Raw genomic sequence first — 21801 nt, forward strand, 5'->3', positions numbered from 1 at the left:
AAAATAAGACTGCCGAATATCCTAATTCCTCATGAAACTGGTATTTTTAAAGGATGAAAAAAGTCTGCATTTTAAATTCCAGAAGTGATTAATTACAAGCATGAACTTATTAAGCTGCTTGTAAGTAACTAACATTCAAGACAGCAGCACTGCTGGCTTCCCTATCCTATACACTTTTCTCCCATCTTCCACACCGGAATCACTACAAATTCAAGATAATGATTACAAGCATCTATATCTGTAACATACAGATCCATAGCAGCACTGAGGATCTCTTATGTTAACTTCTGTGCCCAGAGACTTTTCTGCAACACTGAATTAAAGAAGCCACTGTATTGTTCCTGTAACAAGACAATTATCTTGGAATTAAGACTAAGCAGAACACTCTTTCCAAAGAGTCAGTCTTCCAAAGGCTTCAGAGAACAGACAAAATAACTTACACAGCTTACGTCATTGGTCCGCAAAAGTCACATATCTGCACACACCCTGTTCTAAGGAGAAAGGGCAAAGTAACTATTATGTTACAGTCTTTATCTATAATTCTTTTTTTAATGGGGCATAATCTCCTTGGAATTACTGTTTTTTAATGGGGCATTTTAAAAGATTTATTCTATTGTTGTAGCAGTTGAACAAACTAAGAGGACTACAACATCACTTATCAGCAATCCATTAGTGTCACCACCCACATTCTTCAGACATGAAGGTGAGAAATGTTTCCTTCTTGTAGTGTCAAAACATATTTGGATGTCTGCTGAGTGAGGGTTTAATGGCTTTAGAGGACAATTTAGGAAAGTCCTAAATCTGTGTGACAATTCTCAGTAAGCAGTCATCCTTCCCATCTATTTGCAGAAGTCACAGAGGGAACCAGAGGTGTATCCCTTGTGGAGGAAGAAATGATCTTGTAGTGAACAACTGTCACCCCTGCTATATGTTCAGGATGTGTCAAAGCATATCAAAGGAGAAAACATATATAGTAGAAATCCAGAGTAGTGAATCCTGTCCCTACCTCACCACTCTACTAGCATGGAAGATAATATTCTCAGTAAAGAAGGGAAGCATGACCCATGAGCTGAGCCATGACTGATGCAGGGCTGCTGGCAAGGCGCTCTCAGTGTATGTGGGTTCCTCCAGTGAGCTGCAAGAGTAATCACAGAATAATACTGCCTCTGTTTGAGGGAGCAGGGAACAAGATTTCTCCAAACCTTCAGCCTTGGAAGAGCTGCTTACACTACACACAGGGTTTTCCCCCCAAGAGAAGATGTAACAACAAAGATGATTGCATGTTTGGTATCACCAGGAAGAATATAGACAAAAAGTGGCCATGAACACAGAGGTGTTATACATACAATAAACATTCAGCATGAATGAATGGAAAGGACCAGTTCCAAAAATGGGTCTAACATCCCAATTTTTGCAAAAAATGTTGATTGTACTGTATCAGAACCATCATGATAGAAGACCATTAAATATATTTTCAGCAGGATCCATGTGAGCAGCCTTCAATGTCGATGGACTTGTGCTGACTGATATTAGGGTGCAGTCCCAGTGACAATAAGAAGTTATCCATACCCGCAAGAAACTTGCTTTTGAATTTCTCTGTAAGATACGGTCTTATTGTTCTTTACAATGAATAGTACTCATTTATCTTATCCTAGCCTATATTCCTCTGCTGGATACACCATTTTGAGTATAAGGGTAAGATCCTTTTGCATGATTTGCACGTGAGGACCATTCAAGAATTAATGACTCAAAGCTTTCAGATGCCCACAGAAATTCCATTGGCATTTCTGTTTCTTCACCCAGCAAAAACAGTCTCATATAACACCACACAAAAAGGGTAAAAAGGAAAAAAAAAAACAAATAAATATTAATCCACTGCACCACCATGAAAACTAGGCCATAGAATAATCTACCCATCCAGTCTGCAACACACATCAAATTCAAAAGAACAACAGGTTCAAATACCTGGATGTAGAAAGAAAAAACCAACAAAAAACTATAGGTGTCGGAGCACAACATGAAGCATTTTCCTATCACCTTCAAAAACCACTGCAGTTAGGTTTACTACCTGCCTTTCTACAGCACCAAAAAAAAGAGTCTTAAAGAAAAGAAATTATTTTAAAACCCATTTTTTAGAAAGTTGGCTAGCCAGCAGCATATTTACTTCTTGATTTGGAAACAGCAAATTGAAAAACAGTGCATATGTAATAACTGATACTTGTCAGTTTTTGAGACAACAGATAGTATCTGTTGGACAAGTAACCTGTGCATCCAATGATCTTGTCAGTGCTGCTATATCCATAAGAAGGTATTCTGAAGCCTGAGAGATTGTTCAACGGCGCAAATAAGTGTCAGAAAGAAAGGAACAATGTCTATTTTCTTCTCCCTGTTGAACACCAACAATAGTATTTTGCAACAAATCATTATTAGCCCTGACATTTATAGTAAAGGTCTACTAGTGAATCAGGACTAGAAAAAGAAAGGAAGAGAACAAGGAGACAAACACCAGTCACTCAGCAAAGAGCAGGGCAAGAATATCAGACATGTTATGGATAAGAGTGTCACGCACTGGCAGATGTATTGAGGAAGGCAGTTATTTGCTGCTGTGATTAACTGAGCACAACACATTGGGGTTGCGGTCTGAACACCAGAAACTCAGTACTAGTACAAAACTGAAATATAAAATAATGTTTTTAAGTAAAAATATTTATTCTAAAAAGTGTTGTAAAAATGTTTTGGAGCTAAAAATTTAAATGTGCAAACACTGTAAGAATCAAGAATTTCTTGGTATACAGAAGTAAAATATTTGTATTCTGACCACAGGAAAAACATGTTAAAAGTTTTACTTACTTTGGATGGGTAAATTCATCCACTAGGACAACCTTTTCTATCAGGTCTCCACCAACGGTTCGAGCCAAATCATAGAAATCATTCTTAGAGTATGTCTCAGAAGGCAGCCAAAAGGAGATGTCATTGATCAAAGGTGGATATCTGCTGAGTGGCTAAAAAAATTAAAACACATACCTTTATAAGTGGCTGGATTTGGTAGGTATACCTACAACTGTTTTGAACTTGTATAACGCAGTACACATTTTAGAAGCTTTCTGAAATGCTTTTTGAAGTGCAAACTGGCCTTATAAACAACTGAGATGCAAGTTTTTATACTAGGAAATGTCTTTTAAAGATCCCCTCACAATCACTTTGATTCATTCATTCAGAAGAAAAAACTTGTTTTGTTTGCTAAAATCAGCACTTATGAGCCTGAATAGATAGAGTTTTGGATGAGAGCTCTTTAAAAGGAAGAGATCATTTTAACATGATTATTCACCGGGTAGAATTGCACTTTTAAAAAGCATTTTTCAGATTTTTTACAGATTCAAAAATTCTTATCGCATTAGTGTATAAAATTGATATGTATTTTATATAATTCTTATATAACACAATATGTTTATCATTCATACTGTCCAATTTCTAAGAAAGTCTTATCAGCCAGTGCTGCCTTATTAGAAGGCTACAATAAGAAACACACTTTGGCTTAAAAAGAGGGATCAGTTCACTTCCCTGTGGTTTTTATAGACATCCAAACATCTACAACAAAAAAAAGTATTGCTGTTAGCATAATTAGTAGTTCCACAAGTACCACAACAGACTCTTAAACATAAAGGGGCATCTTTGCTGCAGACAGAAAGACCTCGTCTCATGGTCAGAACACTGTAACTTGTTATTTGCAAAAACAGGAAGAGAAAGAGAACAAAATAATTATTAATTTTTCAGTTTTGATGAAACTTCCCCAGAGTCAATGAGTTTCAGATCTCGCCTTTGCTAAGATGTTTCCCCCTCTGAACCAAAAGGAAATGGTAATGCTCTTCTTTCATGCCCTCTAGACCATGTAATACCTTACTTCTGCCTCCCATTAATACACTGCAGTTGAAATTTGGAATAAGTACTTTTGCGCAAGATTGTTGGGGTCTGCAGGAGAAAACATCTTTTCTTATTTTGCTTATATGTATATGACAGCTGATGTGTACACCTTGGTCTATACAGTATATTATCTCACTCAAAAATGTATTCCATGCCTGGGAATGTTTTATGATGGAGCAGTGAAATCCTAAGTGAATACCTGCTAAAGCCATAAACCTGTTAAAAAGGCAAATTTACAGCATGCTGATTTACTCAAATCCTGTTCTGTACAGTGTAAACCAGTCAATAAATATCTGATAAGGAATACAGTGCAAGTTTTAAATTAATAACCCCCCAGTGAATAAAATTGTGAATCACAAATGATTATCCAACTTGTTAAAGGAATAAACTTGTCAAATAAATTCATATTCTGCACACCAAATTAAAAAAAACTTGCACAATAAATCCACCACACAAGAGCTTTTGATAAAACACTAATGAATGAAATGTAAATATCTCCTCTGCTATACAAAAGTCACAGCTGCAAATGCTGGAGATACTCCTCAGTCAACAGCCTGATACATGTGTTAGTGTAAATAAAGTTACAATCCTGCAGTAGACCCCTATATTCTCACCTCACTCCTATCTACCACTATATTTACCACTGCTATATTTCAGAAACCTACTGAACACACTTCAAAGCTTGTGGGGACTAATCCAAAACTCACCGAACCTCCCACCTTCAGGACATATAATTATTCAACCAGAAGATGTGGCTCATGAGCCTAACCATGACTCCTCCATTTGGGCAGGTGCCTACTTTCATTCCTACAGGTACAACGACACTAAAGAAAAATAAGTACATGTTCAAGTAACTCAGTAACATCCTAAACCCTGAAAGGAGCAGAGTACCCACAATTCATCGTGAGTGAGTATTTGCTATTAATTTCAAAAGAAGCAGGATTATGTCAGGCACATGAAAACAGCATTCTCTTTCCCACTTAAAATGTGATGTACACAAGGACCCAATGTGGCTAGACCTTGCAAATGTACCTGGAACAGTCTGACTTACATTATCTATGTCACCAAATTCCATGTGAGCAAAGTTACTCAAAGATGTAATAAACTGTAGGGTCTGGCCCTCCTGAATTATCAAGTCTACAAGAAAACTGCTTCTTTGACTCAGTCCATGGTGTTATTAGCCTAGATAGAGAATTGTTGTAATTTTGTGTGTGCACACATGTGTGTACACTTGTGTGCGTTACAAAGACTGGAAGGACAAATGCTTAAAACAGTAAGTGTAGCTTTTTTATTATTAGGTACTAACCTTTTCTCATAGCCTCATAATGCAGAAAAATCTTTTATGGTAAAAGGCAAGGCCATAATCCCGTATTATACTGTCCCTTCACCACCTGGCTGCAGTCAATATCATTGCAGTAAGTATTGTATCAACACTAAATTTAGTATAAGGATAAAATTCCTAGTTCTCAAATGTATTGATCTGTTTGTTGTAGAGCTACATGAGCTACATAATTGTTTATTAGCTACACCTAAAATGCGAAGAAGATAGGACAAGAGTCTCCGACTGGCAGGTCAAAATGAAGTTACTAAGTTTGTATTCAGGCACCCCAGCAAATACAAACTGTGGTCCAACAGATCCTGTTGCCATCACTGTCCTCCTTTCTAAACTGTCCTGCCCTTTAATGACAGAGCATCTAAAGCCCATTGACTTTGATCCCTTTCCAGGTTCAAGGCAAACGGCAGCCCCAAAGACTGTTTCCTTATGAATTTACAGGCACTTTAGAGGCTCCCGTTGAGAGTAGTGTGTTCTTCCCACACTCTGCTGTCATCTCCAGCCGCCAGTCCCAGCTACATCCTCTTCACAACTTAGGTGTGCTCCAGCATAGTGCTCGGAGAAGCTAACAGGACACTGACTGGCTCCGCTGCCTGCGTGCTGGCTGACTCCTAGCACACTGCCCAAGCCTGGAAGCCCCACCATCCCTCCTTCTACTGCCTGACTGCCCCCCTTAGGTTTCTGGGGAACTGAAAAGAAGTTTAGGAAAAGGTAGAACTGATCCCACCTGCAGTGTGCTGCTGCGAGGTGCTGGCCAGGCCTGGTGGACAGCACTGATGATGCGCATACAGCTCTGTACCACTTCTTTGGTCCCACCACAGCACTACTTTAAATGTTCTGTTTACTTTGCATTTCAAACACTACAGCGCACTATCGTTGACATTTTTCAACAGCCTCAGAAAACAAGAGTGCTTTCCCAGTAATTACACTATCTACAAGACTCCACTGAGCCTATGTTGTAGGGAATATTGCAAATAATGATGTCACATTTTTCAATCACCCAAGGTACAAGCATTTAGGAGTACTGAATTACTATCATTTTTTTTAATAATGAAATGGAACTGTATGATGATCCACCCTCAATGATACATTTCTACTAGTCATTAGCCACACTTCCTTCTCTGGCTAATAAATAAGCCAAGTACTTGCTAAAACCGCAAGCTTTTCCCTCTCAGGATGCTAATTTTAGTATAGAAATGAGTAGCTGGACACCAGTGCTGTAAGCCTGCTGTGCCAGCCTGCCTTGCCTGTGCCTAGATGTACCTGAAGAGCGCATCACTGAAATCTCAGGGCTGTGACTCTTCTACATGTGTTTGTGATAGTTTAGGGCATTCCTCATCCCCAGCCCTCTGCTCTACCTTTCTGTCCAAGATTACTGCCCCTGCAGCAGCTGATAAAACAATCACATGCTCATTCCTCCACCACTGCAGTTCACAGCCCACTGTAGTCAGCTGAAATTTGCCACTTTCAGTTGTTTATGATAATATATGCTGGATGAAGTATTGCAGCAGCTTGAGGCATTGGGGGAAGCTATCTTAAGCAGCAACAGGATCCACCGGAACTCATCTGTCAGCATAAAATAGCAAATACTTGGGCTCTGCGTAGTTGCCACACCAGGGCACTACTCTGGACAGCGGGAGGAATCAAGTGGTCACTGTAAAGCGTAGTCTCTGTTTGTCCACACACAGCAAAGGATCATCAGCTAGTCTGGATCCAGATACCTCACAGTTGCACGGGAGAGAAAATGCAACACATGGCAGAAGCCCCCACCTCCAGAGGATAACGCACAGACAGTGCCAGCGAATGAGCCAGCACAAGGCCAGAGTGTCTATAGCCCACAGTCCTGAAAACCAGGATGAACCTTAGTGCTTTCCACAAATATTTGGCATTAAGAAAAAAAAAAACACAACACATTTTCCCAGATGCAGTGACCATGAGTGCAACATGCCAAGGGGACAGGAAAAGTTTTGTGCTGTGGCTGTTTGCTCAGTTCCCTCCCTGCTGCCGGCTGAAGACACAATGGGGGGACACAACTAACAAGCGACAAACATGGCAAAGGAAAAAGCTGTACTATTTTGACAGTGGCGACACAAACGCAAGGTTAACAACGACAGGTACCAAAAACTGGGTTAGCAACTCCACAGCAGCCAAACTATTAAAAAGCCAGCCACGCTTTACTGCCATCACCAGTTTGAGTCAGAAAAATATGAGACTTAGCAGCATCGCGGCTGTCAAGCTTTAACAGTCCTGCATTGCCCATGTTTTGGAGAAATATGTACATAAACTACACAGTTTTAATGCAACGTCATAGTCTCATCAAAATGAAAGCTACAGTCCTGTAATAGCTAAGCATTTCTTAATCCATGGTGGAACTACATTAATTCAGTGTTATCATAGGAAATTTAAACACGTAACAGGCATGAAATTCAAATTTGCAAATTTACAACTGTAACTTAGTCCCCTTGCACATAATGAAGTTTCCTGTATTTGTGTGTATGCGCCTAAATTTACACTTGTGTATTTATGACCAGCGTAGACAAATTACGGTTGCTGCAGGAAACATAATTCTGAATTTCTTGGCTTGTCATGGCTTAAAATTTGCAGTCACAATGTTCCATTATGATAAGTTTTCTACCCTTCCCTTCACCAAATCAATTTTTTTCTTAGTTATATATAGTAAATTCTATATGTTCATACATGTATACACACATATGCATTTATGTGTAAACACACACACAGATATCCAAAGGAGGAAATGGAGAAATTTCAACAGAGAACTTCTATAAAGTCTGATAAGCAGATATACAGATATGTTCTGGGATTAAGCTCTTAAATCTAAAGCAAATGGACCAGTTTGGTATTGATGCACTACACTGTCCTGCAGGGAATGGCTGACGGACATTAGCCTCCAGTGGCGCTCCGAGCTTCTCAAGGAATGAACACACAAGTATGATCAGCCCTTTTTTGGACAGCAGTCTGCTCCCCCCAGAGCCCTTCACCTCTGCAAGCTCACATGCAGGTACAGGGAACACCATGTGTCCATGGGAACATCATGTGCTTCCTGGATTTCAGGCACTCTGCTTGTACATAGACCATTTTGAGTGGAGGAGGGTTTTTTTATGCATGGGTGAGAAGGCTCTGTCCTGGGTTTGAATATCATATGAGTGCCTTTGAGTGTCCCAAATGGCTTCAAACCATTAATTCATTCCATGTGAATAGGGAAATACCCTTCACTATTTCTCACAGAAGCATGAGGAAAAGAGGAGAGAAAGTAAAGGAGGCATCAGGTTTCAAATTAACTAAAGGGTGAATTTTTTTTCCGCACTGTGCATACCATAACCAAGGACCTGTTACATGGAACTAAAAGGGACCAAACAAATTCATGGCGGACAGGGCCTCCAGTCACTATTAAACAGAGTGATCCAACTGCATTTTTGGTTCAGCAACTGTCTCATGGTTTTAAGCAGGATCAGTAAAAGTCTAGAACGATCACACTATTTTCATACTTGCTCTGCTGTTCTGCTGTTCTCCAAGCACTTGCTGTTTGCCATCATGTGAGACAGCAGACTTGAGCTGGATGGTTAGGTATAGCATAACAGGTCTTTTCTCATTAAGAAAATTGCTTCTTTCATGGCATTCTGGTAATGATGATATTACCAAACCAAATCTCCTTTCTTTTTCTAGTTTAGTGATTTCTCATCTTAATGCGAGTATGAAGGATAGCATACAGACGTTGAGATACTGAAGAGATCTGGATGTACACCACCTTAGATACAACTGCTCTTAGGCATGGCAGCAGTACTATGCAATCAAATCTTCTAGGGGCTCTAGGGCTGGGGGAAGGGGAAGGATTGCCCAACCATTCCCACAGCCATCCCCATTTTCCTCTCTTACTTTCTAACCAACCTGATTCCTTTCCATTTCTAAGGTTTTAAGTTGTCATTGTTGATGGAAATGCTTGATTTCTAAGCTGTGTTTAGGAGCCCTGGTTCCTACCCTGCTCTTTCACTTGAGACGAGAACCCAAGTGAAAGCTACCACTGGCCACAAGGAGCATTTGCCTACAGATACTGCAGCTGACTGGACTTGCCAACATACACCCACAGGTTGAATCAATCAAATAATATCCCAGTTTCCACTCCAACTAGTGCAGTTCACAGCCCTTCATGGGGGTGAAAAAGGGGGAGGGATGTCAGACTCCCCTCTAAAGATCAGTACCTTGAAGAAAATCATACATTTTGTAGAAAGACTGGGTTATTTGTCAGCAGCAGCCTGAACAATTAAAACAGCATTGGGTTACAAGTCATTGCTGTTCCTCACCTTGGCAAAGCACTCCCTTTGCCTTTACCTCCCTCATCCCTGGGGAAAAGCAATCATGGAAGTATGGAAATACAGGAAGTACCTTGCCAAAAATATAAGAAAGAAAACAATGTTATCAAGAAACACGGTAAATTAAACTGTTCTCAAAGGTAAAACACCCATTCTAGATCCAGGTTGAGCAGGGAGGTGCCATGGGGCACAGACTGTCTTTCTAGGTAAGTCTCAGCCTTCAACGTGGGATGAAGTGGCTGCAGCCCCTTGGCAGGAGGTACAGCTTTGTGCCTGGCCAAATCTGTGGATCAGATCCCTCTCTGTTCTGCACACCACCATCTGAGCTCTGTCCCCTTCCCACCTAAGCAAAGCCCTATGGGGTCTTGTTGAAGGTAAGAGTTTCTCTCTTGAGCCATATTACAGGTTCCCTGAAAGTGCAAAACAGGAGGAGTTTAATTGCTTATATTCCACCTAAGTGGTCACCGAGTAGCTCTTCATATCACCTCATTTACTCACCTTTTCCAATGCTAGTGAAGCACCTTTGAATAGAAAAATATGCCAAAGATTCATCAGAAATGCACACACATGGGCACATGCACAAGAACAAATACAACTTTTCTTGCATGGTAAAAGTAACACCTTATTACAGAGGAGCCTGCCTGACAAAGGAAAGTCGATACCTAATATGACACTGAAAAATTAAGATGGGTAACAGCCAATGAAAAGATTAAAGTTCTTACATAAGATACTCCACCTTTTCCAAGCACCAGCAAGAATGCACAAGAGGACTGGTGCTGTGGCAGAATGAGTGAGTAGAAAGCTTACTGTTAAACATGTTCATCCAAAAGTACTGCTAGTTATTAAGCCTCTGTGGTCCCACCAGAAACGGACACTGTATTCTTATGCACAGGGGTATTTTAAATTGCAAGCATTTTATTTTAAAGTCAAGCTCATTTAAACTTGTCATGGACAACACTCCAAATTTAAAGCCACCACACACTTCTCTGAGTGCAAATATGTATTTTAAACTGACCTGTGGTCAAAAAACTGAGAAACAATGCATGGCTTTTGAGATGCTTTCCGGACACAGAAGGATCACTTCTATTGCCACTGAAAATATTATTTTTATATGATTAGTAAGGAGTTGAAAAAGCACAGGAAAGACATAAGAAATTGAAAGGATTGACCTAATCCTATTAAAAGCAGGGCTGTTGCAGTGTACACAGCAGAGAGATATTTCCAGATACCCATGCACTTGGGCACTTGGATATGCCTTGCCACTTGTGATCCGTTTACAAAAACTACCAAAAGATAAATACAAATGATTCCTAAATACTGGTGATGGACTTTCTGCCCTGTGCTTGACTAGTCAAAAATAATTTCTCATTCCCATAGAACAGATAGGACTCACAGGGAGAACCACCAAAAGGGATGTGTGTCTACTACGCACTCCCACATCTCATCTTCTTACAACCCCCTTTTGAAAGCACCAGGGTGAAGAAGAGATTAGCTTGACATGTTACTATAGCAGTTCTAGGTCTACCATGGAAAAATATGTATTCTTCTTATGTTTCTTCCCCAACCTCCCAGTTGACAGCCTACTGAGCTAGCTGGTTTCGTGGAGCTAATCTCCCATTTCAAACACACATGTATCACTGCAAAACAACTAAAAGCCAAGAAACGCTTTTGCTGGTATCACTTTTCCTTTTGAGCAGTTTCTACCAGAGAACTATTACGACACAAAAGGGAACAGATAGGACAATCTATTCATTATGTTGTGGTGGTGTCTATAGAAAAAAGCAAGCTTGTGTCCTGGAGAAGGAATCCAGTGATGTGGAATCACCGAAATGGTAAGTGGATTCTCACACCAAATCTAATAATCAACACTTAGGACTGCCTTTTGCACAGGCTGTCCATGTTCCTTCTGTCCTTCCTACCCAAATCTCCCACCCCACAGGGAGAATCACTCTATCAGGTTTTTTTGTAGCAGGGGTAAAAAGGGCAGAGAAGACACCTCAGAAAACAAACCATCAATGAATAAAGACTGTATGTACCATTCCTGCACTTTTCTAAAAAGTATCTACCATGCTTGCAAGGAACAGGTGATAAAACTGGTATAAGTCAGCAGAAACCTAACTTCTCAGCAGATACTAAGAATTTCTTCTTCAGCAAGGCTGAGCACCTGCAATTCCTGCAGAAGGCATTGGTTACTGCAGGCATTCAGTGTTTGCCATGCTCAGAAGTCAGGCTTCCTCCTTTCTGATGGTTTAGTTTGTATGCTTTTCTCATTATGCTTAATAATAATGCTGAGATGAATAGCTCAGTGGGGTAAAATACTGCACACATGAACAATTCATATAAAAGATTTATATCTAAATAAAGAATGCAAGTATTTGGAAAGAGACTGCAGCAATATGAAGATGTATTTCTTCCAAATACATAGCATAACAATGGCAACAAATTGCACCCAACATTTTATTTCAGCTTAGATGAAAAATCTCATATAAAGCACTGTTGATTATATTTCCTTTTCTGCTCATTAAATCCACCATTCCAGAGAGTTATTGTTTAAATAGCAGAATCTCCAGAACACCTGAATATAACTTGCACCAAAATAAGCTGGCATCGCAAATCTTACAGGCACATGCAACACCTGAAAAAGTCCTTCTTCCCACCTAACAAGCTGGGTTTGGTTTTTTCTTCTCTTTTCTTCCTAAAAAGCATAGAGATTTCCAGGACAACAGCAATGATGATTCATATTTCTAGGCCAGCAGCAACTTCACATAATGCCCTGGACATTGCTATGCTACAAAGGAACGTCCTCATCTTTCTACGCTTCTCAGACTTATGAGCTAATCTGTATCATCTGGCAAATGCTACTGTAGGTACTGCATCATAAAAATCTATGCTCCCTAGGAAATTAAAAGATTCCAACTGCCACATACAGTTTACCTGAGCAGATTACTGGTGGTTTTGAAATATTCTTCATGATTTCCAGTGCCACTAAAATAGCTGGGTTTCCTTCTTCACTTGGGGAAACTGCCCAAGTTGCAATGACTCTTGACAAAATCCAGTACTTTAGTTTCCAGAATGGCCAATTTCACTTTTTTCCCCCTTAAGTATTAAATTCATACAAATCGCAACCTCCAAAGTGCAAAACCAATAATAAAACACCAGGGTAGTGTAGCAAGGTAAAACCAGTATCTAACTTTAAAAAACAGTAGGCAAGCTACAGAGAAACAGAAATGAAAGGCTCTACTTACTTGTCCAATACCCAGAAGAGGGAGAAAAGCCTTTAATTTTTCCTTTCAGGCTGACCCTGAGCATTCCTAAAGCTGTACTCTTGTTAAAGAATAACAATACTTAGAAAACTACAGAGAAGCCATAAGCCAAAAACAGACAAAGCACAAAAAAGCACAAGAAGCACACTAAGCATTTAAGGATGCAATGACAAAATGTAAAGAACATTTAAATCTCAACAAGCAGAATCCGTGTGCAAAACAGGTATTTCTTTAACACCTTTCCTTATTTTACAAGAATCAGAAAATGGGTTCACTATTTCTTATTCAGGAGAACAGGTTACATGTGGGAATAATTATGCAAACTGGTTTTAACACATGTGCAGGAGGATGTAAGCAATCCTCAAATCCTCAAAAGAGGTGATTTCTTCCCATTATTAATTTTTAGAAAATTGCAAAACCAAATCCTCTACAGCATATGCACCCCAAAGCATTACTAACTTGCCACATTTTGTTTTAGGCTGTCACTACTATGGTCCATGTATCTCTTACACTAGCAAGATAAAGGAAATTGAGGACGGGTATGGTAAGAATAACACGGTTCTTCCCAACTGTGCCTTCTGTTGTTTGGCTATTCTCTGTAGCCTAATTCATATTCTGATCAGAGAAGCGGCAGCTGAAAATCAGGGGTTTTTTATTAACACCATGTACTTCAAAAGGTGCTCCTGTTCACACATACGCACACATGCACCCAGACTGTTCTCCCCAGCCCTCATTTCCTAGGACACTCTACAGCTGAGCTGCAATGGCTAATCATGATGCAGATAAAAACTGTAGGGGATTAGGCATGACTTCAGAGACCACTTTATCAAAAGCTCTTTGCAAGATTTATCTTTTGCATGTAAAACATCAGCACAAATGTTAAAACAGCTATCAAGTAAACTCATCTATGACAAAACCCATCCTTTTATCCAAAACTGGTAAAAAGAATTAAAGCGTATTTCCTGCTGGTTTCAAGATCTCCCCCCACCCCCTCACCCCCCATTTATATTTCTGTGGTTGTGTATGCATACCAATACATACCTGTATCTCTGAAGACACACACTTGCATATTATAAGTGCTTAGGCACATTTTAAACAGGAGCATATTCTTAACATCAAATGTATAATGTACACTCAAAAGATGCATTTAACCCTGCTGTAGGCACGCAGATATTCAGATTGTGATAATTACCTAGGACTGCCAGTCAGAAACCAGGGTCCCATTAGGGAGATGGAACACAAAATGATAGCTCCTGTCCTGAAGAACTTTCTGCCCTAGGACAGTATTGGAGAAGACATGCTGAGGCAGCAGGTACAAGACAACTACAGCTGTAAACAGCATGGAAAACAGAATTCTTGAGTAGGGAAATTTGAGTCACTACTCAGGTCAGGGCCAAAGACTAAAGTCAAGATAGTTACTGTACCATCTTCCTAGCCAGAATTCTATTCACCACACTGTAGTTAAACCAATATTGGAAAAATATTGGCAAAAGTGTAAGAGTTATCCTCCTTACTAGCTACATACTTTTGTGGGCAGTAAGACTGAAAGCTCTGAACATCTGTGGATTCCTGCCAAAACCAGCAGCTGGTTCTCATAGCTTCACATAACCAATATGAAATCTATTGTTATTTTAGATTTCCAGGTTTACTCCTTCACCTAATATTAATTTAATGTGGGTTTCAGCATATATATCACTGCTGGAAATTGCTCCATGGCTTATTTAAGCATTTTGTATAACCATTATACTTCATCATTTGGGATGCAATAAAGATCAGTTGATATATTCAGCAGCAGAATTACTCATTTGTGAGCTATTTGTTTTAAAGAGCCTCAACCAGTCAAACTGCGAATATATGAGGTTTAGAGATCAGAGCAAACCACAGTAACACATGCTTTTTGAAGTTTATTACACTTTTTGCTAAGTAATCATATAAATAGTATCAGGTGTACTTTGACTGGGTTGCATTGGCTTTTGCCTACAAAAAAAAAAGAAAAAGACATCATCAGCAAAATTATTCTACTGACAATAACTGTACATTGCAGCAGCATTCGTAACTGCAAATTAATTTTTTATTTACATCATGCTGGGGTGAGCTCAAAATTCATTCAAGGCTACAGCTGCTCGTTTTTGTTTAAAAACAAATTGGAAGGAAGTCCCTGGTGGTCTGTTCCCAGTTGCAGGGAATCTCTTTCACTTGTATTGATGACACACCTGCTGGGTATACCACATTCTCTATGTATTTACCCATCATCCTCTAAACTAACAACATGCTCTAAATTCAGCCACACCTCAGATGGACATTCTTCAGGCACTAGTTTTTTTCTTTTGCTTGTGCCAAAGCCTTTCATGGGATATGCTGTGAATGTTATCACTCCTGAAGGCTTCTGAGAGGCTGGGTTTCTGCCATTTTGTTCCAACATTCCAGACTACAGAAAGTGTAAGAAAAAACAAAAGTGATCTTGACTCTTTCATTTGTTTTTGAACAGGTAACATTCCTTTTTCTATGTGAAAGTATTTTTACATTTATTGCATGGAAGGACAATGGCAAACACCTGTTTGGGAAGATATGGAGAGCCCAATTTGAAATCCATGGGACACGTCTACAGACTCAGTGGCTTTTGGATCTCGTGAACATTGCACAGCTGTGTTTCACTTGGGATGCCACTATTGGAATTTAAGCGACAAAAAAAACTTTCAACAAGAACAGCTGTATGTCTTCATTGAAGTTACTCTGTCCTTTCTTCTCTAGTCCTTGACTTTTCTTTCAGTTACTTCCTTCTTTCCTCCAGGACTGAGGTTCTGGATGTCCGAGGTACATAGAAGGAAAAGGTAGAAGACTCCCAGTCTAGAAAAGACTCCTCTTTTGACCCAGGCTGCTCACTTCCCTCACTGATCCATGACCTTTCCCTTGTGCTGCTCATGCATGCAGGCCACAGTGCTGTGGCACACTATCCAGTGGCAAAGCCACCTTACAGGTTTTTTCCGTCCCATCTTTCCCCAGTCACTTCTGGTTTTATTCTGCCTCCAAAAAGAAAGTGCTGTCTCCTCAGTTGTGCTGCAGACATGGGGCAACACTGAGAAGTGGATCAGGGAACTGACAGGTCTTTAAGGAATCACAGAGGAAAAAGGGTCCCTCATCCACCTCACAGTGTAGCCACCGAAGTAGCTGCTGTGGTACAACTGGAACAGCAGAGCAGAACAGTACATGGGAAAGAACAAAAAATTATGGTTCCCATCCTGATAGTGTGAGAACCAACGTTCTGGGAATAAGTGGTACAGAGCAGTCACAAAACCAACAAAATGCTTTAAACGGAGAGAAGTTTCAACTGCTGTCTCTGACTGGACCTGCAGTCAAAAGGGAGGACATCTTCCATGTGCAGACACTGGTATTTCATACTGCAAGCTTCCAAAAACCCCCGTGGCACTCCCTAGGTTTGTTAGTAAAGCCCTGGACCTCCCACATAGCTGAGCATTTGAGGAAACACATTATTACATCCATTAATTAATGGCAGGTTTTAGAATTACCTGCCATGTAATAAAACCTCTAGTGATGATTTAACTGTGTGTTAGCATAGAAAATTGAAAGTAAGGATGAAATATTTTGCTCTTTGTACATATATATATACACATACACACATATTCCCCCCACTCTAAACAAATTCCAGCTGGGACAGTTGTGTACAAAGCAGAAAACTCGTAACATCCAGAAAGAACAGCTCAAACCAGCTATTTTGCTTCAAGCCACCTCCAGCATGACCAAATCTGCTATTGGCATGTGACAACTTAATGGATGTGAACATGAGAGTTTTCAAATATTCTAAGGCTGTGAAAACAACCTAGAATTACTTAAAGTATTTTCAAGGAACATAGATGAAGGAGAGAAAAAGAGCTATGTTTTTGCTAATGAATATCATAGGCTTCTCTGTACATCTGACTTATCAAGGTGGCTGCTAGATGGATGACATGGATTTGCTTCGCCCTTTGGTGCTCCAGCAGACAACAGACGGAAATATTATGTAGGATAAATATCACTAACTAATCTAAACACAAAGGGCTACTGACATTTTTCCAAGTACAAGCATAAAGGAATTAATCTATTGCTGATTTGCCCAGGTTCAGTGGGAGGCTATCAGTAAGACTAGATTGCAGTGGGTAGGTGGAGGGATCAAAACAGGGTATGCGTGAAAACCTGCGTCATCAGTATTAGCTCAAAGGGTAGCAGCTGGATTGCGGGGAACCACATCCCCTATCAGTGGTTATTTTTACCAAGAGTTTCAATAATATCATCTCAATGCAGCCTTAGTCATGGGCCTGGGTTCTGGCACAGTAAGTGTTTCACAAATCCAGAATCAAAATGTGGAGTCCAGTGATGGTTCCTGCCCCTCAAAGCTGATGTGTTAACTGTATGACAAATGACAAGAAGCAGATGAAGGCTGGGAGGTAGAGCCCAGTGGAACCATGAAATGAAATTAAAAAATGACAGACTGGTCTCAGCTCTTCACCACCTCAGACATCTGCTGCCAGCTGTTTTGGTGGGCATTGCAAGAAACTGGGAGTTTGTGAAGGAGAGGTTTGAAAGAAAACAGGAAAGTGGATATCACAGACAGCTCCTCTCCAGTGTGAGAAGCAATATCAGAGAAAACCCAAAATGCTCACATGGGCATTTAACAAGTGGGAAGAAATGTTGAAATCACTGTCCAGTTTGATGCAGGCATCAGTTTCTGCATAAGGACTAAGAGCTGCTAGGTGAGAACAGGCTATGAAGAGGCTCGACAGTGAAGAAAAGCAACATCTCCTTAATAAGCCACAGAAGGGATAACAAGAAAACATGCAAAGAGAAGAACTCAACTCTGCTGAGAAGGAACTGGGGGCTCCTGGTAGACAGTGACTGGGCATGAGTGTGCCCCGGCAGCAAAGGCAGCCAAGCGCATCCTGGGCTGTATCAACAGGAACACAGCCAGCAGACTGAGAGGAGTGATTACCCCTCCTTACTCAGTACTTGTTAGACTGCATCTAGAGTACTGCATCCAGTTTTGGCCCCCCCAGTAAAGGAAAGACATTGACAAACTGGAGCAATTTCAGCAATGGACCACCAAGAAGATCGGGGGCTGAAACACTTGCCCTGTGAGAAAAAGCTGAGGGAGCTGGGTTTGTTCATCCTGGAGAAGACACAGCTTCAGGGGAACCTAACAGCAACCTGCAAGTACCAATAGGATAGACCCAGGCTTTTCACTCCCATGCATGGTGGGAGGATGAGAGGCAATGGATATAAGTCAAAACAAGAGAATTTCAGAATGGATATATTTTTCACCATTAGGACAGTCAAGCAGTGGAATAGGTTGCCCCAAAAGATTGTGCCGTTTCCATCTTCAGAGGTTTTCAAGATCCAACTGGATAATGACCTAAGCAACCTGGCCTGACCTCAGAGCTGACCCTACTTTGAGGACGAGGTGCGCCTAGAGAACTCCTGAAGTCCCTTCCAACCCAAATTAGCCTTACAACCTAAGACTACGAAGATGAATGAAAGCCAATGTAAAGATGTGGTGGGAAGGTAAGACAGGGTACTCCTTTGATTCCATATTGCTGTTCCTAGCACGCTGAACTAATACAGGTAACACTCTTCAACACCTTCCCATATCTGCACTTCTGTACAGTGTCAGACACAACCTCTCTTTTAAACAAGAGACAGACAGTCTACAGGACCAGTAGCTGTGGGACCAGTATCCTCACTCAGGTTTTGCTTGGGGAAATAAAAAGCTAAAAATAGCCAGAGAAAGAAAGCACTGAATATGTTTGGAAAATACGTTACCTTGAAAGGCTGAGCACACAGGTCCACTTGTGCTCCAGTGAAATTGCATGTGTGTCTGAGAATCTGTTTACTTTATCATATGATGGAAAAGCCACTATATTACTCATCTGCAGTTCACTGGTATGTAAACTGCTTATTTTTTAGACTTGGACTTAAAAGTCCACAAAATTAAATTAGGATAGGAGAGCACTAGATATACCATTTTTCATCACTTCTCTCCTGGTTTTGAGGTATGCCTGAGTTTTGGAGAGCTGCTATAAATGTTTCAATCGTTACTCTCAGACCACACATTCCTTGTTTTCAAAACCACCCCCCAGACCCACCCCAAGACTGCTGATAATACTTTAAAGTACAGAATTGCTTTGATGGCTTGTAGTCATAATTTTTGTGGTCACTCATACTTCTTTATTTTTCAAGAGGAGATCAAGAGTAGATGTGTACAGTACAAAGTCTGGGAAGATGTTCTGATTGATTTAGAAAAAGACTTTTGCATCAGTCTCAACAGGTTTTTTGCCTTAAACCTACTCTCCTTTTCTGTCTCTTTCACCTCTTCCTGCCCTGCCCCGCCATCTTGTTTAAACTTTCTCTGTTTGCTCCCAGACTTTTTCATATTGCCCCCAATGCCCTAAGTACATCTCTTCTCTCTTCTACCTTCCTCTTACTTTGTCTTATCTCAGTGGTTTGGTTTTTGTTGTATCCAGTCCCATGTGACTGTCCATCCACTCTCTCTCTCCTCATTTCTAAGCCCCTATTTTCTTCTTTCCTTAGCTAAAGACAGCTAATTGTCTTTAGCCAAGAATGAGAATTCAAGTCCTGTTTACTCTCCAGATGCTTGCCTGTTGACTTTCTTTACCCAAGTGTTGATCAGTAAAACTGGCTTGGATCAAAGATTTTGCAAATGAAGTTTGTGGTTTGTCAGATTACACTCTTATTGCTTGTAACAGCCATTTTGAAAGTTTCCTCCGCTTCAGCCCTGCAAGGTGCTGATCACTCTCAGTTGGATCCCAGAAAGTACGGAGATCTCTGACCTGAGACTCTTTAGGCATGTAGGTTATGTTTGACTGAGCACAGGAACTATTCCATTGATTTAAATGGGACTACTTGCAAGTTTAAAGCTCAGCGTGTACTTCAGTACTTTGCCTGACTGGGGCCATAGGGCTTAGGTTCCTAGAGCTTCAATACCAGCAACGGCTACAAACGATATGAGCTATAACTTCCTGATGAGACAAGACTTGATGATCAAGTGATTTCTAATCCAATTGTGCAGCTCAGTGCAGCATCTCCACAATCAAGAAGGTATTTTTGCCTTCCTTCCATGGCTACCCAACACTAAAAAAAGGAGTTTCACAATGTTCTGCAAAGTATGCAGACAAACCTGAGATGATATACAGCACTGTAAAGGTTTTACTGATGTTCATTTAAGATGATCTACCTAAGTCACTCATAAGAAACTCAACCTTCCCAAAGTCATGCCAATAAAATGTTTATGCTACACCATCATCTATTCTCTGTTGTACCTCCACATGCATATACACACATTATATATCTTCAATTACAGTAAAACTAATTAGACAATAAATCACAGTTGAGGCTGTACCTCATTTGTTCAGACATCCAAGTTAAATTTACATAGTAATGGTTGCGTATTTGCCTTTAATAGATGCACTATTAGAAAGTAAACATAATAAATGAATAACCATTTAAGCATGGAGTTACCTAATCTTGATGAAAAATATCTGAAAATGTAGCAGCCAGTGAATCTATTTTTTTTTAATTGGAAAATAAAGATAATTACAGACTAGGAAGATAAATATAAATTATATGTAGTAGCATACTAATGATGGATCAGACAGACCCACCCTGTGCAGTGAATGTAATAAGATCAAACTGGTTAAAACGGCTGGCTTATACATTAGATGCTCTCCTTCTCAAGCATGGAATAAAGGATATAGACTAAGATGGTTTAATTTGCAAAAGTTTCCCCTTGGACCTGCCAGTGAATTTTATTTTCAGCATCTTCTAAAGCTTCAGGACAAGCTATACGTCTCCCAGCAACAATCAGGTATGTGCACAGGAAAGATGCACAGGGATGATGACTGTCTCAGAAAACGGAAAAGTGCACAGTAAGGTAAAAAAGTTGTACTGTGTGAATAAGAGGGCTCACATACATAGCAAATAGTGCAAACTGGACTACTGGATAAATCATTTGTCCTTAGAATAGGGGCTTAATTCCTATGACACAATGAGCAAAGGCAAATGGGAGTGAGTGAGGCCCAGCCTTTACTATCTATCTTGCATAGGAGAAGGATGAGCCCACTTTGATTTCCTTTCCCATATAAGGAATCACTTCTTTCCACACAACTTCATCTTTCTGAAGATACACTTTTTCTCATCTCTGCTAACCTTGACTGTTCACTATTCAAAGCTGAGACAGTCTCCTAGGTTAGGGCCACATATACCATTCTGGCTACAGCTGCGCAGGAGGTGAACAGTGTCAATTCAAGCTACTTGTCAGCTCTTCTCATTCCACTGCCAAAGGTTACTAGCCCCTCAGGTCTCCCAGCAGATCTGCTCTAGGAGCTTTGTCTATCCTGGTGCTATCAGAATGATCCTGGTTAGAAAGTCTATTATTTTGAGTATTGAAGCTAACAGGTTATTATGAAAGAACTGAGTTTGAAGAGACTGCATGTGCCAGCAGATACAAGGAAGGAACAGCCCCTGGAGATGATGGAAGGGGGTGGTAAAAAGTAGATGGTGCTAGACTTATTGCAGATACTGCAGAAAACTACAGATATTGCAGAAATGAGGAAAAGAAGAAAGCAACTCCCATAATCTCACAAAGGGAGTCTGCAGTAGGTGGGAATCTGATCCAGATTCCCTCTGTACCAGTGCTTCCCTTAAAACAGCATAAACATGCTTCTGCTTGACCTCAGTCTGGGCTACAAGGCTCATCTGCAATCAAAATAAATAATTATTTAAAACAACAGCAGCCACAGCCACCAGCAGCATCAAATGAAAGTGTCTTTGTGAGGACAGAATGCATCAGGGAGTCAATTGACACGACATGTCGCTTGCTCACCATGGCAGCGAAATGATGGAGGTTCCAGGAACCGTCCTGCTGCCAGAGCCCATTCATCTTAATCAA

The 21801-nt window shown here is 40.4% G+C and overlaps 1 protein-coding gene across 1 annotated transcript in view; it reads right to left on the reverse strand.

The window, feature by feature from the left end:
• Positions 1-21801, reverse strand: part of FARS2 (phenylalanyl-tRNA synthetase 2, mitochondrial) — a 193821-nt gene that overhangs the window by 77725 nt on the left and 94295 nt on the right. The window contains exon 5 of the mRNA XM_010573258.1: positions 2851-3002. Within this exon, the coding sequence (XP_010571560.1) occupies positions 2851-3002 (152 nt within the window). The remainder of the gene's footprint in view (positions 1-2850; positions 3003-21801) is intronic.

This window comes from Haliaeetus leucocephalus, unplaced genomic scaffold, assembly GCF_000737465.1.
Source record: "Haliaeetus leucocephalus isolate CR32 unplaced genomic scaffold, Haliaeetus_leucocephalus-4.0 Scaffold373, whole genome shotgun sequence".
Classification (NCBI taxonomy): domain Eukaryota; kingdom Metazoa; phylum Chordata; class Aves; order Accipitriformes; family Accipitridae; genus Haliaeetus; species Haliaeetus leucocephalus.